At 39.0% G+C, this 25,097-nt stretch overlaps 1 protein-coding gene and 1 long non-coding RNA gene across 2 annotated transcripts in view; one reads left to right on the forward strand and one right to left on the reverse strand.

Moving 5' to 3' along the window:
• Window positions 1-11,186, reverse strand: part of LOC139936000 (carbonic anhydrase-related protein 10-like) — a 61,855-nt gene extending 50,669 nt beyond the window's left edge. The window contains exons 1-2 of the mRNA XM_071930695.1: window positions 10,115-11,186; window positions 4,010-4,060 (exon numbers count right to left, since the gene is read on the reverse strand). Coding sequence (XP_071786796.1) covers window positions 4,010-4,060; window positions 10,115-10,190 — 127 coding nt within the window. The 5' untranslated portion in view covers window positions 10,191-11,186. The remainder of the gene's footprint in view (window positions 1-4,009; window positions 4,061-10,114) is intronic.
• Window positions 1-25,097, forward strand: part of LOC139936001 (uncharacterized) — a 98,273-nt gene that overhangs the window by 47,734 nt on the left and 25,442 nt on the right. The window lies entirely within an intron of this gene.

Consider the following 25,097-nt stretch of genomic DNA (forward strand, 5'->3'; position numbering starts at 1 on the left):
CTACCTTTTTTTTGACGATTATGAGCATAATACCATTATGAGCATAATATAATAAATAGGGTAGATGGCCTTAGCTTTCGATCCAAACCGGACCTTCTTCAGAGGCATAAAACAGGTACAAACAAATACATATCCATTTATAGAAAAAGAGAGGGGAAAGGGATTAAGGGAAGGATCCAGAAAGAAGCGGTAAAATAACAGCCAATCAAAGTTTCTATTTCAGAAACAATTGGTGGCATTATATATGATGTAATACCATTATCAGGCATATTTTCAAATTATTTCCTCATCATTTTCGTTTGGTACTAGACAAATAATCCTGTACAGTTTAGGTTATAGGTTCTATAGTGGCTGGTGCGATATAGATTTCAAATGCAGTAGTGCTGGTTGCAATAAAACAAACTTAATGTATATCGTGCCCTAAGGTGAAGCAGAGCATGTCAGCGCATATATAACAAATAATCAGTTTTGCATGGGTTCTTGATAATTCGGTCAGGGCACAGATGTATTCCTAATTTCAAAATTCTTGCCATCGTGAAAAGACATTTTTGGAATATTGAGTACCGTGTCCCAATTAAAGAAAATAAATTAGTTTATACTCATAGTATGCGAAATGTGACAGTCCACTTCGCTCGTCATGTCGTCGCGAGTTCTGAAGCAAATTGTGAACTAGAGAAATCTGAATCTGAATATTGACACCATTTGTGTTGTATATAGATACCGAGAAAGGACTCAAAAACATCTTAACAATGGTGTTGAAACAAAACAAAAAATCAGCCAAAACTGTTACAATACCTATTGACCCCTTGCACACGCGTCACACGCGGCGACCAATGCCACGTTCACCATGTTAGTGGGCAGTTAGGTTTACGTGTATTAACGCTGCGTCGCCTACAATGCACACTTCACTGCATAACGCACGGCATAGAGTTATATATGAAAACGCACAGTGAAATTGCCCACCAGTATGGCGACTTCAAGATTTCTCTGATGATGACGTCAGGGCCCAATTTCATAGAGCTGCTAAGCACAAAAATTTGCTTAGCATGAAATTTCATCCTCGATAAAAACGGGACTACCAACAAAATTTCCTGTTGTTTCATGTTGCTTGTTACTGGTATTCAGCTGTTGTCTGCTTATCCTAAAAAATCACGTGGCAAATTGGTTGGTAATCCTGTTTTTTTCAAGGGAGAAATTTCATGCTAAGCAAATTTTATTCTATTATTATTTTATTTTATTCTATGAAATTTGGCCCAGGTGAAATGGGTCAATTGTGTACATTTTAACACTGCGGTTGTTGCAGTGTAATTCTGTCATTACCCTCCTCATGTACAGCGTAAATGTGTTCGTCCCGATTCATATACTTTTCGTGGAATTGATACAGTGGGGATCGCCTCATCCTGTCCATTTGTACACCTAAAAGATTTCCAACCGTAATATTTGACAATGTTATAATAGACACTTTCCTAATTTAAACTAAGTATTCGGTCTTACAGTCCACATAGTAAGTATAGCATCCGTTAGAACATCTAATGTTCTAAATTACTGATGTTTAAAGTTGTTGTAATTGCATTTTGAGCCTTTTCTCCCAACCTTATGTAGTCCCTAAATGTAAAGGTGGCACATAATTTGATTGTGTTTTCAAAATGTATGCAGTTTAAAATATAACTACCCATTTCAACAACCAACAATATTCACAAATCCGAATCAAATTTACGTCTAGTACCTCGCCGTCGCAACCGAAGCGTGTGCCCACATATGGCGTAATGGGTAAACCAAATCATGCATTTGTTCAGGATGATCGTATCCTTGATACATATGTGTTAACCAGACTCGTGTATGTACCGCTTGACTGCCGATCATCCTCGTAACCTCTAGGCTTGGAGTTGGTTATTTGTTTTTAACACTGTGACTGATGTAAATAATATACCAGCCTGGTGATGAGTGAAGACACAAACTCACTTACAATCTGTGCGTGTTTGTTTATGTTATCATTTATATTATTTTATTAAAGGTATGGTATATATATGTTGTCTTCTATATACCTCGGTGTATTAATTAATAAAACGGTGTTAATAATAATATCAGATATGCGATGAGTGTAGACACAAACTCACTTAAAATCTGTGCTTGCTTTTTACCATGTCTGTTTATTTTATCATACTAGTTTTATACAAGGCTGTGGACAATATTGGTAATTACTCAAAGATTGTTAGCATAAAACCTTACTTGGTAACGAGTAATCGGGAGCTGTTGATAGTACAAAACATTTTAGTTTTATTGTGGCATCTCAATTTATTCAGGAATAAAACAAACGAACGGTTCCAAAAACCAAAGGTATACGTTGCTTTTAAATGTAGGAGTAACGCTCGACATTGTATTTAGAGGTTGTGATATATGTTTGGCAGAAATCTGTGTTGTCTTCTGTACACCTCGGTATATTTAAAACATCAGTGTCATAGTTTCAGCTTCTGTTTTTGCATTCGTAAATAAAGAATGCATTACCGCAGACTTGAAACACTACTTTCCTCTCCCCGCTGATGCCAGCCTTATCTTTATGCATCGTCTTGCCTCCTCCGTGACAGAGAAGAAGACTCCTCCAGGCCTCCAAGACACCGATACGACGAAGTCGACTCTCAAGGTTGCAATTTTAAACCATCTGTTCCCCGGTGATGATACCGTTTTGGTTTCTTTAAGATTCAGTCTACCCTCTGGCTTTCCCTCACACACTCTTAAGAGATCACTATTTTCCCTCGCCCATGAGCCCAGGCTTCCTCGACACTGTCTTTAAAGGCACTTGGCATCTTTGGTAATTGTCAAAGACAAGTTTTCTCACTTTAACTTGGTGTATCTCAACATATGCATACAATAACAAACCTTTGAAAATTTGGACTGAATTGGTCATCGAAGTTGCAAGAGAATTATGTAAGAAAAAACACCCAAAGTTAGTTGCCTAAAAAGGCCTTTAGGCCTGAAAATCTTTTAATACTTCAGTTAGAATATGTTTTATACTATCAACAGCTCTCCATTGCTCGTTAATACTAATTCAGTTTTATGCTGACAATTATTTTGAGTAATTACCAATAGTGTCAAGTGCCTTTAAAGGCATTGGACACTTTTGGTGTTAGCATAAAAACTGACTTGGTTTACGAGCAATGGATAGCTGTTGGTAGTATAAAACTTCTTATGTGAGAACGGCTTCCTTTGAAGTAATAAAACAGTTTTCAAGAAAGAGGTAATTTTTCACTCAAATAACAAAACAACTTCAGCTGAAGTCTTTAATTATACATCTGAAAGCACACCAATTTGTGCAACAATGGTGTTTTTTCTTTCATTGCATCTTCGATGACAAATTGAGTCAAAATTTCCACAGCCTTTTTGTTATTTTATGCATTTGTTGGGATACACCCAGTGAGAACACTGGTCTTTGACAACATCAACACTAGTGTACGGTGCCTTTAAGTCAAACACCGGGATGGGTGATACACCGTTGCTCGTTTGATACTCTTCAACATCTGCATTTTGCATGAGGCACTTGACTTCTTCTGCAGCGTGTTACCTGATCATCTTCGTCCAGCTCATGCAGTTACTTGTTTCGTTATATCTTTTGTTGCCTGTGAGTGTGTAGCTCATAAGATGTATATACTCTGAGGAAATTAAGACATTTAGGATCCTCCGGAAGTTTGAAAGACGGGGAAGGAGGAGGGGGGATGCAGGGAGCATTAATGAGAGAAATGATGAGGATTGGATGAGACTAACAAAGAATGGGGGAAGGAAGGCGAGTACATTTTAGACCTGTGGTGCTGTCCTGGCGGGGATACCACGCTTAACCAAGGATACCACGCACATACGGAGATACCACGCACTAAACAGGGATACCATGCTTAACCAAGGATACCGCTTACAAACGGAGATACCAAACAGGGAAATATTCCCCCAGACGATTAGACAAGTTTGACAGTTTGACAGACATGTAAGAGACATCGGAGGAGTGTAACTATTGACTCACCTTGCAAGCCGTCATACTGCCATATATCCCACCATCCTAGACCAGATTGACCTGTCAATAAATACAACAGAAATTTAAGCAACTTAAAGCTGAACAACATGACAAACTATTCCGTTAAACAAACGTGGGAGTTAACGTCTTTATCTGATAACGTCAGTGAAACAAAAACGTTTTAAAAGGCATAAACGAAGCCATGATTGGAAATAATATTGATATGATTAACAACGCAAGTTATCAGACTGAAAATATTATACACATAATGAATGTTTATGAGTGCAATGGTGCGAATATGTTCATGAGTTGAAAGCTGGAATGTTCTATTCAACGAGGCGGAGCCGAGTTGAATGGAACATTCCAGCTTTCAACGAATGAACATTATTCGCACCATTGCACGAATGAAAAACATTCATTATTTGTTTTATATAACATCCAAGTAGATCTTTGTAATTTTGATTGAAAGATACAACTTTCAAAACAAACAAAGCGTAGGCTTACAATTTTTAATTGTAGAAGCCGAATGCTAGTAATTTTACTAATGCCTTGCTTTGCAGTAACACGCGCACGCAGTGATGTTTTTACTCAGCTTTTTCGTTCCATCCGAAAAGTACCATTGCACGCTGGCAGCGTGCAATGGTACTTTTCGGATGGAACGAAAAAGCACGGTGAGTGACTCAGCGTGCAATGGTACTTTTATTTGCAATCACGTGACGGACAATCCTCCAATCAAATGGCAAGGATCTGCTTGGGTGTTATATAAAACCATATATTCATTTTTAATGGCATTATTAGTCACGTCGACAGTGACCCAAATCATTGAGAACCAATATAGTCCATAAAGCCGATTTCTATTTGCTTTAAGGCAGTTACATTCAAAGTTAACGTACATTTTTGTTTACGTGTGTACTTATGGCTGGCCCTATCCAATTGGTAAAGCATCTTTCTGCTATTCTGTAAGTATATGAAAACTGGCCCTTGTTCGTGAAAAAAAAGTTTCTATAAAAAAACTGTTCCCGTTTACCGATTCGGTTTATTATGCCATCACCTTTAGTCATGAAATAAAACAATGTATAATTTAAAAGCTACTGAGTTCCTATGAAGATATTGAAGGCATTTTTTATTTTATTCAAACATCTATAAATGGCATTAGACCCTATACAAACACTTATTAAAACATCTGACATTTTGTTTTGTTAAAAGGAAAGGGTCAAATTATTTAACTGTTAAAATTAATCTAAGTAGCCCTGAGACTGGCATTCTGCTGGTATGGAACACATCTGTCAGCACTAGTGCATGCATTTGTCGGTAGTAACGGGGGATACCAAATCGAAATACCGAGTAGAAGAATTAAAGGTGTCGTGGCTGAAAATTACCCGTTTTGTTTTAGCTAGAAGATTATTGGCATCTAAATCGAGTAGTAAAAAACAAATCCCAAATATTAAAATAACTCGGATGTCATAAACTATCGAGTTCCAGTAGGAACAATTAAGAGGAATTGTGTTCCTTTGTACGAGACAATCATCCATAAAAGCCATTATACAAAACAAACATTTTCTTTTTAATTTCGCATTTTGTTTTGGAACGAAATGGTCAAATTATTTTACACTGGGGGTAGAACACTAATTAAAGTGGTCCGGGGGCTCACATTCTGTGGATACATAATGACTAGAATAAATATTGTCGTCTAGTAACTGAGTCACTTGAATTTCTTGATTTGTGTAGTTCATAATCATAGACGTACGTTAAACCAATGTTTGTATGAGAGAGATTGGCTATTACTAGTATGGTGTTTATATCCTTTTGTGGGAGTTTGCCGAGTTCCCTTGATGAGAAGATCATTGAAACAAACAAACAAACAAACAAACAAACAAACAAACAAATCGAATATTGCATCGTGGCATTGATCGGGGGAAATAAATTATTCAATTTTGTATGATCTTGAAAATCGCTTTCAAGTAGTGAATATCAATTATCCCGAATATGTTGTTTCTTTAGAAATACCTCATCCGAGTTTGAACTTTATCCTCTTATGAATTAACTGTGGATGTGTCGCGCGTATTCAAACATTTGAGAAAAGTGTCCGAGTGTGTTTCCTTAAAGACAGTGGACACTATTGGTAATTGTCAAAGACCAGTCTTCTCACTTGGTGTATCTCAGCATATATGCATAAAATAACAAACCTGTGAAAATTTGAGCTCAATCGGTCATCGAAGATACGAGGTCATAATGAAAGTAAAAACACCCTTGTCACAAAGGTTGTGTGCTTTCAGATGCTTGACTTTAAGACCTCAAATTCTAAATCTGAGGTCTCGAAATCAAATTCGTGGAAAATTACTTCTTTCTCGAAACTACTCTACTTTAGAGGGAGCCGTTTCTCACAATGTTTTATACCACCAACCGCTCCCCATTACTCGTTACCAAGTAAGGTTTTATGCTAAAAATTATTTTGAGTAATTACCAATAGTGTCCACTGCCTTTAATCGGTTTCCTGAAGGTAGTGATTAAAGGAATATTTTTCATATAGGGAATTCTAATGACTGGGGATGGAAGGTTCTTTACTACAGGGACAAAGGAAAGAACAAAATATGTCTCCACAGGGAGGTTTAAAAAAAATAGAATGTTTGTTCGGGTCCCCAAAGCGTTCGAATACGTCTGTTGAATCCAAGATAAGTAATTTGATGCTTTTCACAAACTGTGTAAAGAAACGTGACATCATTTTACACGCTACATGCAGAGATATACACATGTTTAAATTGAAAACCCTCCCATTATGTTTTTTTATGATGGCATGTTTCTAAACAAAAATTGAAGGTTGGAAAAAATTGAAATAATTTCTGAAGACCATTGACGTAACATGATTGTTAATGTCTCACCGATAATTGCATCCACGTCATAATTAAGTTGTAAACAGCAATTCAAAGTCTTGTTACGAAGCTAGTCTTATACCCCACGACAAATAATATCATGGGTTGTTGGTCTTATACCAGAACGATTAGAATAATATTATCATGGGTTGTTGGTTTAACTATACAGCGATCATCTATGTGAAGACATTTTATCCTTCCAGCTCGGCGGAGCTCTGTAATAGAAACGACAAAATCCAGGACTAATTCAATTTTCCATCTTAATCAAATAATCCAAACGTGGAGATCATATACTCTGTGCCTTCCTATACGGGTCCCCTCTGGCCACAACGACTTTATGATTGGATGATGATCTTAAGCAAGGATTTGCAGGGGAAATAATTATGTTTACTTTTCAGCTTACATCCTCTTTGATTTCTGTGCATTTCCCCCTTTGTTTTATTGTATATCTTCTGAACTCGATTCTCCACGAGTGAAGAAATGTCACTGGGTCCAGTACTGTATAAAGGTCTGGGAGGGCACATCTTTTTTGATTACAGTTTTTTTTTACTTTTGCCCTTCCCTGGACGGCCTGTGCTTGTTTTATTGTTTTGCCTGTCCGAATAATTAAAATAAAATAAATAAATAATAAAAATAAAGAAATATTTGAAGTAATAATTATGTAGATAAATACTATTTAGATAAATAGTTTTTTATTTTATTTCTGTTTTGAGTTTTTTATATGAAATACGTTAAATTGTGGCAATTCCCTATGGGGAACTTTTTTATTCAACAACTCTTCACTATAATCACATGGATACTTGGAAAGCCATTGCATTTAAACAAAATATAAAGTTGATCGATATAAAAATACAGGGTAAACCTTGACCCAATTATTTAACGGATTTCTGTGTTAAATTTCACAGTAGAATCATCTATAATAGAGATGTACATGTACTTTTCCTAAAGCACAATAGCGTTTTAAATCAATTTTTAATAGTGCAAGGGGTTGTCTGTTTTTGTGGCCAGTCATAACCGAACAATATTTTTCACGAATTTAAATGTTTATACTCCACACTGCCGTTGTTGAGGCTAAACATGAGTTTACATCGTAGCCACATTGACTATCTTTTACATTGTCAATGTTTGATTATTTATTTTCCAATGTTTTCGTTTGTCCCTCTGCCATACGACTTAATTTTATTTTTGTGCAGGCTCATTGAACCAATGCCATATTAAATCGGCGTGAAATGAGTTGTAAGATATAAGCTGTGATTATCGCCAGCCACTTTCCTATTTCATTTATAAAGGCCCAAGCATCTAACCCTGCGGAACCACGCATGATATCACAGCACTCAATCTGAACTGACTGCTGAGCCTAGATCCCATAGATATTATACAGTCTACTACTCATTAAATCCACTCTATGATGAAGGAAATATAGTGCTATAGTTATATTCAACGCATAGCTAGGAGCCCCAGTCTCGAATCTTGAAGGGGGGCTCAGGCAGCCGGTGTAACGTTGACAGAAACGAACCGGTCCTTCGTTTAATTTTGGTGATTTTTTTCACGGCACTAGAGGCTGTTTTTCATATTGCGCGTCGGTGTGTTAAAATAGCCATGGGTGTTGGCTGGAGATTCCGATGGTTATTACAAGTCAATCCGGTCTAATGTGTTTTCCATGCTGCACAACGGGACTGTGTTTGATTAAGTTCATATTTTTTGCAGAGGGGGCGTGGGGCACACTCCTCTGTGTTTTGTTAATGAAATTGATGGAGATTTACACGAGCATAAACTTTCAAAGATGACAGTAAGGGCAAGTGTGGAGCAGTTGGGGGAATGTAGTTTATAATAATCACCTAGTTGTTGTGGGTTTATTTTCTTATGTAGAATCTCGTTGTGGAGAATGACTGTATTTGCCCGTATCGTAGAACAGGCATCTTGAATTGAGGCTCGCACCAAAACATAGCCATGTGTCTATATTTTGTGTACTGAACTGACAGCATTATAAGTTGCCTGTACACGGAAACATCACTAAGATGGCAGACAGTTTTGCATTTTGCCAGTTATTACGTGTTAGTTATAACCCGTTTCAATTCGAGAACATTTCGTCATGGTAATAGGTCGTGCACTTTTGTTTGTGATTTTGTTGCGGCAACAAGCCCTAGGGTGCCAACAGAGGGCGCTTTGACTGGTGAATTATAATATCTGTTGGATTGTTTTCGTGCAAATTCGTTCCAAGATTACCTTTATCGATCTTGATATGACACTCGATCCTGGCAGAGCTCTTAAGAATCTTACGTATTGTCGTGATCTTTTTGCACCGTAATGGCCTAATAGACTTGTATCATGACGTCACTATGTTGGGTACCCTGTGTAGTGTGCACTACAGCAAAGATGAATAATGGTTTTGAGTATATACAAAGAGTACTAACTATTTTGCCCCGGCGTCGATTTAGTTACATTGATTTGAACGGTAGTAAATCAAGACAGCTGAGATCTGCACATTAAAAAAATACATGATTTGTCCACAAGTTACCTGCGAAAACAAAATATTGTAGAATTGTTTGTTGTGCTGTTGTTGCACAATCATACTTCACTGAGATTTGTCTGACGTGTCAATGTAATAATTAAATTCTTAAAGGCAATGCTTGCCTCCCTCTTGAAAGGAAATGAAATCTGACACACACACAAAACAAGTTCTAGTGGTTGATTTTACAAGACGATTTCATCTCAGAGTAGAAGGAAATATTCTCAGGAAAGAAAATTGGTATACAACTTAATGACAAACGAGTCTTGAATTACTTTTCATAAAATCACCAGCATTGTAGAGAATCCTCAAATTTCATTCAGAGTTTAAGGCACATGACATGACAATTAAGCAACATCTTTTCTTCAAGCAATTTCATTCTTGGGGTACTAGATAAAACTAGGTTACCATTCAGGGCGGTTTGGCTGAATGTATTCATTTCAGTGTTTATGTAACCAGATTCCTACATTGACATATTGTGATAACTTTCTTCCCTACAAGCCACGATCCAGCTTGTACAACTTATTATCTGACCCACGTTGTTTTTTCTTCACAAAACAAGCAATTTAGGCTCTCTCCTATAGCCGTGGTTTCATCGTCATGTACCCCCTTCAGCCAATCGACCGTACATGCCCACCCGTAGACCTATTTTTAAAAATAAGCTCCACACTATTATTTCTGACAACACTTCTTCGAGCCAGTAGAGACGGTTCACCGGACATAACATCAACTTACCTGCACACTCTGAGAGTATGACGAGAACGATAAGGAGAGCAGGGAGGAGGAAAGAGGTAGTCCCACCGGGCATCATCTTGTAAGGAGCACGAAGATGGTACACACTGAATGAAGCTACAGCACTCCGGACTCAGAAGAAAAAAAACTACGAGAAATCAGATCGGACCGCGTCCAGGCCCTCAAATCAACCCGTCGATTACGCGCCAAAGGCCCTCAGACAAGGGAACACTAAACCCCCTCCTAGCCACGCACCAACAAGAAGGTGATTCAGAAGATGGTTGAAGATCCAGATCAGATTACCGAAGGATTAAGGGATGCTGTCCAAGATGACACCGCGGAGGAGTAATTGACAGGGGAAGATCTCACACGGAGGTTTACTAAATGGGTGTGATAAATCGTGTGGAACTAGCGAGCTCCGTCCAAGACTGTGTTTAATATTCTGTAGACTGAACTTCCAGGACGTGAATCCAAAATGATGCTGCTGATGATCGTGGTAACGATGATGATGATGGTGATGAGATGGGTTAGAGAGGGTCAAGCAACTCGACGTGCTCCGGTTAAGACGATTATTAGCTGATAATAACTCAAATCAATTATCACTAGATGATCACAGTCATCTATTCAGCATATAGCTCCTTCCTAGAGATCTAATACGTGATGCCCCTCTCTGTCTTTCCCCTCCGAGTCACACACTGAGCAGTTCGCGTTAAAGGGCAAACGAGAAGCCCCCGATTGTTTTGCCCCCTGACGACTGTTTCCTAAAGCTCCGGATAAAAACCCGAGATGATGCGTTTATCACGAGTGAGCAAGCGACCATGTGCTACGAAGTTGTGGTCTCAACAAACATGACTCCAGGCAGTATTTTAGACCCCAGAGTCCATTGTGGGGTTCCTGTGTGAACCAGCTTGACTGTTCAACGGGTGCATCGGTGCATATGACAGGGCTCCTTCAATCAGCTGGTCTGATCGCTCGCCGTATACTTCATTATCCAATAATTCATCAACATTTAAAAGGTGATTCCGTGGGTGATACAACTCACACAGTGTGATAGACGCATGTAGGCCTGCACCAACCAACACAACACCACAATACTGAATGAGCGAGTAAGCTGTTCGCATCACAATTTTATCACTGCACTCAGTAATCATTTCATTTTCATATTGAGCGAGAGCGCCTGCGCAGCTCTCAAGTGCAGCCCACGGATTGTGGTGAATGGAAACTAGAAAGCGAACAGCCCAGAGGCTCCGTGGTCCCGCTATTGACGGACTCACACGGCCCCCGTGCGGATCGATCAATCCACGGGCTCATTCCATCACTGAGCCTATCGGAATCAAATACGGAGCGGTGTTATATGCGCTCTGCGATAGAGCTAATTTGAATTTTACCACGGAGCGGATATTTGTGTTCGGAATTGATTTTTGACAATAGGCTTTGAAAGAGAAATTAAATATTCCACTTAAACGTTATACGGACAATAAAGATGCAAATTGTATATGAGTATTCAAATTAGACTAAGAATAGAACTTGTTTTTATACAACACAAGGTAACCATAGTGTTTTCAGTTTGCATTATTATTATTTATGAATACCAATAATAAGAAGGCGCATATTTTGTATGTCTATGCAAATTAGGCTAAAAATAAACCTTGTTGTTATATCACACAAGGTAAACATGTGTTTCCATGCGCTTGCAGCATTATTTTATTTATGAGTACTTTAGAAGGTAAACGTAGGTTAGAGCAGCCGGGAGTTTGCTTAACGTGTCATTGATAGATTTTAGTTGCGGTAAACCGTCCAGGGTCGACAGGTGTGGTCTTGTCCCTCTGTCCGGCTCAGGACAGATAGAAATATAGGAAGGCTAAATAAATACAGTGGATAGAAAATATGGAGGATGAAATCAGAATCACACATCTGTGCCCATCTTTGTCGTGATCCCTGTGTCATCATGTACAATAGCAGTGCTTGTTCTTGATGCTTGAGAGAAAACAGACTAATTTCCTGTTTGCCTCGGTTTGAGGACGTTGAATGTAGTGAGGTTACATTTCGTACACGGTCGTTATATATTACTTTCTGGCTCCAGGGCAGGTAAATAATATTGGTGGATGAAATCATACATCTTTGTTGGTTTACCTGTGTCCTGTTATCGGTGCTTGAAAGAGAGTAGAGTAGTTTCTTGCTTGTCCTCGTGGGGTTAGACATGTTCAAATGGAAGGAAACAGTGAATGTAGTCGTGTAACATTTTGAGCATGGTCATTATGTCCATCTTTTTGGCTCAGGACAAGTTTAGACAGGAAGACTGTGAAGTAAATGGTAAACAATAATAATAATGAAGGATGGAATCACACAGGAATGCCCCATCTTTGTCGTGTTCAGCTGGTCGTATTCCCTGTGGCGTATTCCCTGTGGCGTATTCCCTGTGGTGCCTCAGTGGTTTCTTTCCCCTCCTTTCAATCTCTGTGGACCTCGGTTCGAATCAACCTCAAACCAGGGCCCAATTTCATAGAGCTGCTAATGACGAACATTTGCTTAGCATGATTACCAACCAAATTTCCATTTCTAGCATATCGCTTATTACTGGTGTTAAGCCATTGTTTGCTTATCCTGAAAACCATATGGAAATTTGTTTGGTAAGCCTGTTTTTATCAAGGCAACAATTTCATGCTTAGCAAATTTTTGTGCTAAGCAGCTCTATGAAATTGGGCCCTGAGCCTTGCATGTTGGTTGGTTTTCAGTCCATTTTCTGATTGTGTGGGTTTCCCCATTTGTTTTGTTTTTCCTTCCACGTCTAAAACTGAATATTTTCTCGTTTCCCATTCATCCTTATATTGGCACTAATTGTGCTGTTGGATGTGTAGTCAAATAAATAAACAATATTTATACTTTAGAGAGACCATCCTGATGTTCTGCTTGCCTCGGTTGAAGGGAAGGTACACCTTTGGTAATTGTCAAAGACCAGTCTTCTCACTTCGTGTATCCCATCATAAGCATAACATAACAAGCCTGTGAAAATTTGGGCTCAATCGGTCATCGAAGTTTCGAGAAAATAACGACAGAAAAAACACCCTTATTGGACGTATCTGTGTGCTCTCAGATAGGAATAAAAGACTTCTAGCTAGAAGTCTTTTTTTATTTTAGTGAGAAATAACATCTTTCTCAAAAACTACGTTTCTGCAGAGGAAGTCATTTCCCACAACGTTTTATACTATCAACAGCTCTTCAATGCTCGTTACCAAGTCAGTTTTCAAGTTAATATTTGTATTGAGTAATTACCAAACGTGTACCTTCCCTTTAAGCCCGTGGGCTTGACATGTTGAGAATGAAAGGAAACAGCATATGTAGTAGTGTTTACATCAATAATATGGGTTTTGTCAGCATTGGTTATAACTTAATACGGTTTTCTTACTGTAAAAAAAAAAAAGACATGTGGGTACAAGGAGATGACGCCCTCATGGTCGGAAACTATCCCAGTCAGTGGATATTTTAACTACCGGGTTCCCCTTTATTAAAAACCCTTCCCATAAAAAGCTATTTCAAAACTCCCGAATAGGTAACAACCGCCCTATATCAGTAATAATATCCACACTTCATTTTTCACATATTAGTTTTTTTCGGAGCGCTGTCACCACTTTGGTCAAGTTCCCCGTGTTCACAGTCATGGTACAAAAAGGGTACCATGATATTTTCCTTACTAATGTTCATTTGGTTCTGGTTCTGGTGAATTACTGCACAATCTCCACATATCGGGATGTACACGTGCAGGTGACTGAGCAGCAATGATTTACATGAAGTGAGCCTCCCTGATGATGTTACCTATATCCATAGCTTGAAGTTTACTCTAAAAAACACTAATAGTAGTTCTGGTGAATTTTACTGCACAATCTCCACAGTCACCTGACTATTATACAGTCACTTGGTTACAGTCACTTGGCTAGTGTCTCTTGACTGTGGGAATAAAAACACACAATAAATACTAGCCAGGATCATGAAATAATAATTGTTTTCATGTTTCTGTTTTTTTAATGTTTTTTTCTTTTTCTTCAATCACTTATTGTGGCACAGTTTCTGCACAAACCGAGGTTGGATCTTCTGTTAAACTTATATTGTGGGGGTTGTTGGTTTATAAACTTGATATTTTCAAGCATATTGATGTTTTCTTTAGCTAATTGTGTCAATTTTAAAGTTGATATACATTGAATAGTATACCTTTTGGTTACTTTATGATTCAAAACCATACACTGAAACAATGAAAATGGCTGCACTGCAACAACAACATAACGATACTTATTGCCCAGAGGTAGTGCGATTGACGTCATGGATTTTCTTTTGATTTTATCGCACTGTGATATTAAACATCAATATTTTCAGAGGAAGTGGTCATATGGTTTCTTGCAAAGTGTTGGCTGAGTCAATTTAATATTTTATCAAAGATGACAGGCCTGGATTTGACCGATTTGACGCAAAAACATAGTTTTAACTTTTAAGTGGCTATTTTGATAGATTTGTGAAAGTTATACAAGTTTTCATAATATACGGTGTGGGACCCAAAAAGATGCCTATATAAGTGGGACAGTTAATTAAAAACTAAACTTGGATTATCGTCAGAATCCTGACATTTTTTCGACCAGTCAACCATGTACGAATAATGTTGCATGTCAGTGGTGCTATGCATTGTACGTGACATGCAAAAGTTTCTTTTTGTGACAGCATCCTCCGTCAACATTCGTCCAGAGAAAAAAAACAAAAAAAGGTTTGTTAGTTGAAAATCGAGCCGTTCAACTTTAATGTTAGAAACAAAACCGTGAAATGGTTACATCGAGGAAACAATAATCGTCTCTGCGACCACTAAGTTATTATTTCAGTGACAAAACTTGAGTCATAAAAAGTGGTAACAAAAATCCATAACACCCTTAGAACATTCTCGTTTTAGCATCCATGTAATACTCATGTTCCTTCCCCAGTCCGAGCCTGTCCATCATACCGCTGAAAACACACATAACTCAATAATTAATAACCGAGCACGCTGTTTTATAAATCCATGCCCCGTCAAAATCGAATTGGAAGCGGCCGAGATGTACCCGCCCGGTCTACCTCATTATATCAAATCCTCGGTGTTTTTTCTTCTTCTTGAGTCGTTTGGTAGCGAGATCGTTTTCATTGAATTGTGAGAAAAAGACGAGGATGTCGATCTGTTTTCTTTGGAGATGAGAGGTTCTTATCGGTGGATCGGACTGCGGTGAACGTCATTTCATTATTAACTCGCGGTGGTTTGGCAAGACGGTGGTTGATGCAGGCGTGTTATTATAATTAAGAAACATGGTCATGATGAGGCATCAGCTTCCGTGGATTTAAGATGCAATTGTTATTAAAGAAGTCTGCCATTCTGCAATTTTGTACATACATTTTAAACAAAAAGTAAATACAATGGAGTAGTAGGCCTATTGACGCAGAAAGGGAAATTTGTAAGATTTTGTGTTGGGGGTTGTTTTTCCTGGTTTTTTTATATGTTAAAGTGGTCTTTTGTGGAGTTGCAAAAGATTTTGTAAAAATGTCTTAGTTTTCGTACATACAATGAATGAGCACCAAGAAGGTTTAAGGCCATACTTAAATCAAATAATTAATTTTAAAGGTATCCATCGTGTCAATGTCCTTTTAACTTCGGAAGGCCTGGTATCTTTCCTACCAGTCTCGATTTTGTTACTTTTGTTTGGAAAGGTGACACACAAGAATATGTCCACACATATTCATCAATGTATGCACGGTGTTTTATTTTCTCAACCCACATCACAGGAGTATGTGACCCTCCAAAAATAAGGAACTTTAAAGACGGAATAACTTGTGTACCCTATAACTCCATGAAAAATAATATTTTTTCTTGTTAAGAAACATACATGCCAAGTACAAAAACTCTTCGGAGTTTCGAAACCTTCTTTTCTTGTCTAACCCAGCAGGGTATTTAAGTTTCAGTAGGTATTTTTCATGAGGTGTGTCTGTCTGCTGGAACCCCCCCCCCCACCCTCTCCACAGTCTTGGGTGGTTTGAGTTGTTCTAAATCTGTGCTCCAAATATTTAGCCATTTGAAATTCGTCGACGTCTCTGAGGATATAAGCACTGATAGTTGCTAGAGATGAGTTAGCTTCTTACTCCCAGCCACATATGTTCAGCGAATATTATTGCATTGACAACATTCTTAGGGTGATGAAAAACCTGTCTCAAATACACAGTGCTTATAATAAAGGCAGCCACAATCTGCCAATTTGAAGGGCAACGATCTCCTAAAAACAAAACCCCACACACAGGAGATATCAAGCATTCAAAAGCTGGCTCATTATTCACTGGTAATTCTCTGGAAGGAACGACTGAGATGAGGCAAGAGGATGTGGAATGCCTCCAGGCCATCCAGCCTCTCTGCTCCCCCCCTCCCTCAAGGCCTATAAACGGGGAGGAGAAAAGAGGTCGGCAACATTGTCTAGCTTTCCCTTGTACCGTCTTCTCTGGGGCAAGACGCTAAATTTGCCCAAATTGGTTTGCGCGGTCCAAATTAACATTGTGTATGAGCTCCGTAAATCCGTTTTGTATCGAGGGGTTGGATTTGAGTCAACAAACACTGTTTCCACTAGAGAGAACATTATAATCGTCTTGGGCCAATTTACCCCCAAATTTGCTCAGCAGAAATTTGGCTTGAAAATAAGCAGAAGTTAGTAGGCAGAAATCAGCAAGGATATACATCTCATGTGGTTTGTTAGCTACCGTGTTCTTGTTTGAGAATAGGCATTCTTACGCCAAGCAAAGAAGTATTGTCTTTCAAAAACTGTTTAAGAAAAATAAATATTGCTTAGCAGAAACAGAATATCAGTCAAAATCATGTTAGATTTCCATTGTTGTGACAGGTGCCGCCCCACATAGTTAATGCTTAGCAAAGCCATTCATCACACGGTAAAAATGTTATAATACTGGGCCCTGTGAAACTGTCCGAGAGTTGTACGTTATTGGAGTATTTCTTTTACCAGTTAGTAATCCGTAATGAAGCATCGAGAGTGCATCTTATAACAGCTCCTGAATCAACTTAATTCGGCTACGACCGCTTATGCCGTTAGCTGCAGCCGCAACGTTGAAGGATGAGTTCTACCCGTAGCCACTTCCGCAGCTAGGAAGTCGGACACGGCCTTGGGTCACGCACGGAGTGCACGGCACATGACCAATAGCCACACAGAAACACAATCCAGTACAAGCCCGCATCTTTCTACACACAAATTCAGGCTAAAACTCCTCAACATCGACTATATAGAACGCAACCAAATCTCAGGTATCCTCAGGAGCATAAGACACCCAACTAGCAATCAATATTACACATAACGTCTTGAAGTAACAAGAAAGCAGACAAAGTCTCCATCAGCCCATGTGAGAATGGTGAAAATAACTCCCTGACGTCTTAAAGGCGATCGTCTCGATGTCACAGCTACTGGTGCGCAATGAGCAGAAACCCGCTCCGTCATCAGCGTCCGGTCTCCGGTTTGAAATTAACTCGGAGTCTGCACTTTCCCCCGTTTTCTCCAGACAAAAATCCAATTAATTACGTTCTTTACTTAAACAGGAACTGTGACTTCTGTATTTTAGCCCTTTTGGGTGTACATGTACATAGACAAATTAACCCAAACCTACTTGATTTTGATTTTGTGATCAGTACCCAATTTCATAGAGATCCTTAAAGACACTGGACACTATTAGTAATTGTCAAAGACCAGTCTTCTCACTAGGTGTATCTCAACATATGCATAAAATAACAAACCTGTGAAAATTTGAGCTGAAGTGGTCGTCGAAGTTGCGAGATAACTATGAAAGAAAAAACACCCTTGTCACACGAAGTTGTGTACTTTCAGATGCTTGATTTCGAGACCTAACAATCTAATTCTGAGGTCTCGAAATCAAATTCGTGGAAAATTACTTCTTTCATGAAAACTACGTCACTTCAGAGGGAACCGTTTCTCACAATGTTTTATACTATCAACCTCTCCCCATTACTCATCACCAAGTAAGGTTTTATGCTATTAAATATTTTGAGTAATTACCAATAGTGTCCGTTGCCTTTAAAGCAAAGATTTTGCTAACCGTTGCCTGCTTAGCAAAACTCAGCAGGATACCAGTCACAGATACTACATGTGGAATGGTATTTTGGCTGGTAACCTTTATTTATAATGCATAGTTTTATCGTGCTTACTAGTTAATTTTTGTGCTAAGTTGTTTGTGCTTATTAGGATAGCAGCTCTGTGAAATTGGGCTCAAACTGACTGCGCGTCATAACAGTACCAGTCCCACCACCCACGCAGTACCGGGCTTCCGTTCGCTCATCCACCCACCTCCCCTAAAATAACTATTTTAAAAAACAGCTACTTGAGCGAAAACAAAAGTTGGAAATGTTATTCAAACTTGTCAATGATGTGTTTGTTAATCATTTGAATGTAATTTTGATAGTTTTACACTTGAATAACTAGCTATACACAATCTGCCGTTGACGGCGTGCGTAAAAATGACAAACGGAGCCCACAAAATGACGTAACATGAGAGTGAACATTTCTGAAAAGCTCACGAGAAGAACATTCATAACGATTGTTTTTCACATAATAAAATTTGTTTACCCTCACGTGAGCTCAATTTCCTAATTTAGTTGAACAAAACTAATTTCAGCACTTTTCGTCTAAGCTGGTCTTTAAACAAAAAGAAAAACCGCATCAGTGAGGGGAAGAAATGTGGTCGGGTTCCGCGCTCATGAGAAGAAAGTACCATATCGTGTCGTGTTCATTCAGGAGCCGTCAGATGACCAGTGCCATAGAGTTGATTTGTAATTGAAAATGTCATTCGATAAGTTAGTTGTCTGTGTTATTAATCATCCATAGTTGACTTTAAATCCAATTCGAATTATGTTCGAATCCGATTATAGCATTTCTCATGCAGCTACAGATTGTGAGCATTGTAACAATTTGAGCATTTTACATCACTTAACGTTTATATATAATAAGTAGGGTAGATGGCCTTAGCTTTCGATCCAAACCGGACCTTCTTCGGAAGCAAAACAACTGTACGTTTATATACATGTAATAACAATAATGTCCATTAATTATGCGCCTTTTCTAGCCATTAAGCCCCTCTTAGCATCTTACAATACCACTTTTTACAGGCCTTTCTTTAAGTATTCCTAGAACAATCTCAACTCCTTAGGAGTATGCAGCACCGGCAGCACAGGTTGCTAACCATTCACGTCGACAATCTCTACCAATGCAGGTACCCATTTACTCCTGGTTGATGAGAAGCAATTATGGTTATGTGTGTTACTCACTGGTCTTTTTATGCACTTTTTTTTCAAGCTAAGAGGTTATCAATGCCTTACAGTACCTCTATTCATTTTGGGCCTTCTTTAATAACACTGGACACTATTGGTAATTGTCAAAGACTTGTCTTCACAGTTGGTGTATCTCAACATATGCATACAAAACAAACATGTGGAAACTTGAGCTCAATCGGTCGTCGAAGTTGCGAGATATTAATGAAAGAAGAAAAAACCTTGTCGCACCATGGTCACACGAAGTTGTGTGCTTTCCGATGCTTGATTCGAGACCTCAAATTCTAAATCTGAGGTCTCGAAATCAAATTCGTGGAAAATTACTTGTTTCTCGAAAACTACGTCACTTCAGAGGGAGCTGTTTCGCACAGTGTTTTATACTATAAACCTCCCCCATTACTCTTAATCAAGTAAGGTTTTATGATAATAATTATTTTGAGTAATTACCAATAGTGTCCACTGCCTTTAAGTATTCCTGAAATAATCTTAACTCATTAGGAGTATGCAGCACCGATAGCCAATTGGTTATAGGCCTACATGTCACGAACCTTTCACACCAACGATCGCTATGTACCCTCTTGCCTCTCTCAAGGACACGGGTGTCATGACCGAGATTGGAACCACCCACACCCTCTGACTCAGTCACCTGGGGCCCATTTCATGAAGCCTGTATACTCACAAAAACCTGTTAAGCAAAGGAAAATATTTCTCAGCAAAAACAGTGTACCAGCCAGCATTCCATGAAGTTAATAGTGTTAGAAATGGTGCCCCACTCATGTTTTGCTTTATAGCAAAGACATTTGTTAAACACTATGTTCTGCTAAACAGCGTTATGAAATTGGGCCCTGAACTCTATAAATGCGCCAGACCACTCAGCCATGAAACGTCACTCTACTGAAATTGTAAAATAAAAAACTATAAGGAAAGAAAGCTGAACAAGTAATGGCTGTTGTGATAGCTGTGCCTAAAAATAATGGTCTAAAGTGGATAGGCTTAAGATGTTCCACAGAAAGCCCCCCTACCACCCCTTTAAGAACCAAGGGAGAGACAGGGGAGAGATAGTGCTGATGTTTTGACGGACTGAGTGAATAGCATCTACACCCCGGGTGTCTTTTAATGGCATACATCACCTGGGACTGTATGTACCGCTTATAAAACATCTCCTGAGACACCCACCTGCCTCCTTGCTCATGCAAATGATACTCATGGTGAGCACGGTGGAGACAGACTGGAAGCAGGTGATGTCTTGGCTTCGACGAAGACTGCATCAATTGGGACATGGTGCAAAACAAAAAAGGGGGGATGGGAGGGTTGTTCAGGGGAATGGTCCATGTGGTTACGGTTGATGATGAAACGACAATTAGATTGTGTCTTTTAAGACCATGTGTTCTTATTGTTTGTATTTCCCTATGCTTTTTTAATCACATAGGACTATATCTATACTTGCTTCATGTAATTCTCACAATGTGATAACAATTTCGTAGATTCGTCATTTGCATTATATTATTTGGTCCGGTTGTAATTGTTGGTTCGGTTGTTTTCAGGTGTGTTTTTATTTATGGTGTTTTAATCCTTCTTGTAATATCTTGCTGTTTTTACTATCTATTGTCATCTACATTTGTAAATCACACCTGTTTTAAGGTGGTGCTCATCTTTGTACATCTGTGAATTTTGTATTTTGCTCAAACTTTAAAACACAATAGATAAGATAGAAGCTACAAAGGGTTCATATTCCTCGTCGAAATAGACACACGAACCTCAAGAGGTAAAAAAATCTCACCCATAAGGCTTGTCCAGAAAATGATGAATAGCAAAAGATCTGTTAATACATCGAGTGAAAACATCCCCGTTGTTTGAACAGTGCCCCCAAATGGCCGAGACTTGTGACGTCTCATGGCGCCGTGCAAAGACCAAACCGTCATCTCAAACAATTTATTCCCATCTTGGTCGCCATCATCTGCTCGGGAAAGGGTGCTGCAAAATGTGCGGTCTTCATCAGTGTCGAGATTTGACACCTGGACCCAATTTCATAGAGCCGCTTAAGCACAAAAAGTAGCTAAGCAAAAAAAAACATGCTTAGCAAAAAAAGGTTTCCAGCCAAACTCACATGTCTCATGTACAATTGAGACTGGTATCCTGCTCATTTCTGCTTAGCACACAACTGATATAGAAATACAACTCGTACAACTCGACGCCTTTGAGCTTTGTGAAGATTGAATAGACAACATCTCTGGACAAATAGAAATGACATTTTGAGGTTAATTTGCAACTTCTTTGGTGTCCACAGTCGCCATTACTCTTCCCCCTCAAATACATTGATTCTGTGTATTGAGTACTCAATATGAAATAGGTTGGCGTTCGATAAGAAGAATAGATTAATCATTCTATTAAAAGTTTGTTCATGACTGTGACACATGTGGGTCAAGATGAAGTCTCGTTTATTTATTTGATAACAAAAAATAGCACACAGAGATGTTGACAAAATAGAGAGATCGCCAATATCTGGCTCAGTTGGAAGAGCGCCGGTGTCGCATGCAATTATGTCCTCTATGCAATACTATCCGGAGGACATTATTGCATACGCCGGACGGTTTTGCATTCGCAATCGTGTCCGCCCGGACGCTGCTGCTTAATGCAATTGTGTCCGCCCGGACACATTTGCATATACAGTTGTGTCCACCCGGACACATTTGCATATGCAGTTGTGTCCGCCCCCGTTCAAAACCATCCTTGCAGTCAATCAAACGCCCTTGGTCGACGGAACACGTTCGCCATTTTTGTTACAAGCTAAGTGCATGTCATGAATGACATGGGAAATGTTCGGCTGTTGGGTATTCGCTGCAATCATAAAATACGTGAATATTCATGCTGCATATACGTAGGTTCAGTGCATGCACGCTCGCCTATGTCCGCTGGACGGTTTTTGCATAGCCCCGGACACGATTGCATATACAAAAGTGTCCGGAGCGGACAGTGTTGCATGGCGGACGTAATTGCATCTGACACCGGCAAATAAATCTACGTTTTCTTTGTTCATCCAGGTTTTCTTAAAAACCAAAGAAATTTTTTAATTGATTTTCTATTCATGCTTATCGGAAGAGCCTTTATAAGTTTTGCTCATGTGTTGGTAACATAAATAACTTGCCTTTGAAAACTTATTGCACTGTCTGAATGAACGCAGCGCTAAAGAAAATTACAAAACAAGTCTCTCGCCCATTTGAGTTTGTTTCTTCGAAGTTTGTAATGTTATTTGTTAAAGTAAATTGCATCACTAGTTCAATAGTCGTACCCCCAACTGCTTCCCCGTGTTCTGAACGTGGGTGTAATCCTTGGCTTTATGACAGGTTGGACGGCTTCTGACTGGCATCCCCGAAAAAGAAGATATTTCTGTGTATGATTTGAATTGGCATAAACTTATAATCGGTCAGCTTTCGGTATGAAATTAATCACTATTTTTGCTTTGATATAACTACCTGTACTTTGACTTTAAAGCAGCGTATAACAAAACAAGCTGAAAACAGGAATTTCGACCTTGTGTATTGACAACTCGTAAGTGCTGAATCGCTTATGATAAAATCCAGCGGGAATAATTTCCTTGCAATATTGATCCCTTGAATAAAACAAGATCTTATAAAGCTGCCTGGCTCTGAGTTACTTCGGTTTTAAACAATGAGCAGTGAGTCCAAATTGCCGAATATATTTATTTATAAGCTCCCATGCGCGCAGCAGAAGTGTCGAATATCGACTTCGGACATAAGAAACGGAAATGTGAAAGGGTGAATTTTAGCGTTGTATGCCCGGTCGATAGAAGGATGACATACGCTCGTTGTTTTGTTTTTTTTTCTCTCGTTTTTTACCTCCTGCACGGGGTGCTCTCAAAACAACTTGTCCCCCTCCTTGGATGCTCACATTATTATACAATGACCCCTGAAGTTTGAGGGAAAAGTCCAAGATGCAATCCGTGAACTTCTCCATAGATGTGATTAGACTAAGTGCACTTTGCAATCTGGCCACGTCCCTGCAGTAATGGACGCCCGGAATTATTTATGACGAAAAATTTGAAGCGAAACACTCTTCGCTCGTGGAGGAGAGGAGAAGGGGGTTGGAAAAGGAAAAAAGGGCATCTCTGAGTAAAGAAATCACAGAATCACAAAGATGTGGAGAAAGGGAGAGGAGGCTTGAGGGGAAAGGCCAACGGAGAAAAACCTTGTTGTTTGGGAATCGAGTCAAGGCGTCTTCGACCTGTCAATATTTTAACAGGTGAAGATTAGCAATTAGATACCGAGTAGAAATAGCCCCGGCTATAAAACCACGCAGATCCGCAGTAAAAAACTAAAAAGCATTTCAAACGGATCCAGTGAAAGTAAACAACGAGCATTAGCGCAGGAGTGCACAGTTTTAATAGAGTGTAGTCTTAGTGCAAGACGTTTTTGATGAGTTAGTAAAACATTTATGGACTTGGGAAAGTACTGAGTATACAGTGCTGACACACATCGGTGTATGGGTAAAAAAATAATTAATAAAACATTTATGGTTATACCATAGGCTCTACGGCCAGGGGAAGTGGAGCGGGGGATCGCGATAGTTGAGTGATAGACTAGTGAATAACAACGTCTTGTACCAAGACGTCTTTTAGAGTGCAGCGACTGTGTATTCAGAGAGTATAATTTCCATTATGCATTTATGAAGATTATTCTATCTCTATGTTTTATTATTGCATTATAAGTCTACGGAAGAGGAATATGGTTTTTGATTGTAGACTCGATCTTGTGTTTCATGATGCCTCTGGCTTGGAGTCATTTGAATGTTAGTTCATCCCACGCCTTTTAAACTTGGTCGTGGGTTGAGAGAGAAACATGTGATCGGTATGAAGTAACCATTTGTCGGTCTGAGTGTGCAGTGGCATAAATTGGACGTCAGATACTGAGAGAGCACTTTTTACGTCTGGTCAAAGTTTACTGACGTCTGCCCAACCTTGACAAATATGAATCGTCATCGAGCAAAGAAAGGTCTATAAATTCAGATTTAGTCTTCGAAAAAGACTCTGCTATAGTCGAAACGTCGGGTCATCGCATATTTTGTGTATTCTAAGTGTGTCTGCCGTTGATTATGTACATGTTTTTGTTAACGTGTAAACTCAGAGACGAGTTAATGAAGTGGTGAAAATTACAGAGAAAATTACTTAAAGATCATCTTCAAGCGAAGATAGGTCTTAACTCTATATACAGAGTTGGCCTTCGAGAAAGACACTGCTAGGGTCCAACGTCAGGCCATTACCTATTTCGTTTTATTGTAAGTGTAATGCCGATCATTATCTACATTGTTTTGCTATTGTTAAAGGAACACATTGCGGGCGAGTTGGTCTATAAAAAGCATTTGTAACCATTGTTATAAAATGCATATGGTTGAAAACATGTTTTAAAAGTAGAATACAATGATCCACACATATTTCTCTCGAAATTGCGTGGTTTTCCTTTTGCTTTGCGAACTAACACGGTCGGCCATTTATGGGAGTCAAACAATTGACTCCCATAAATGGCCGACCGTGGTTAGTCATCGTGGTAAAAGGAAAACCATGCAATTTCGAGGCATATTTGTGTGGATCATTGTATTTTACTTTTAAAACATCTTTCCAACCATATGCATTTT

The sequence above is a fragment of the Asterias amurensis genome, chromosome 4 (genome assembly GCF_032118995.1).
Source record: "Asterias amurensis chromosome 4, ASM3211899v1".
Lineage (NCBI taxonomy): Eukaryota > Metazoa > Echinodermata > Asteroidea > Forcipulatida > Asteriidae > Asterias > Asterias amurensis.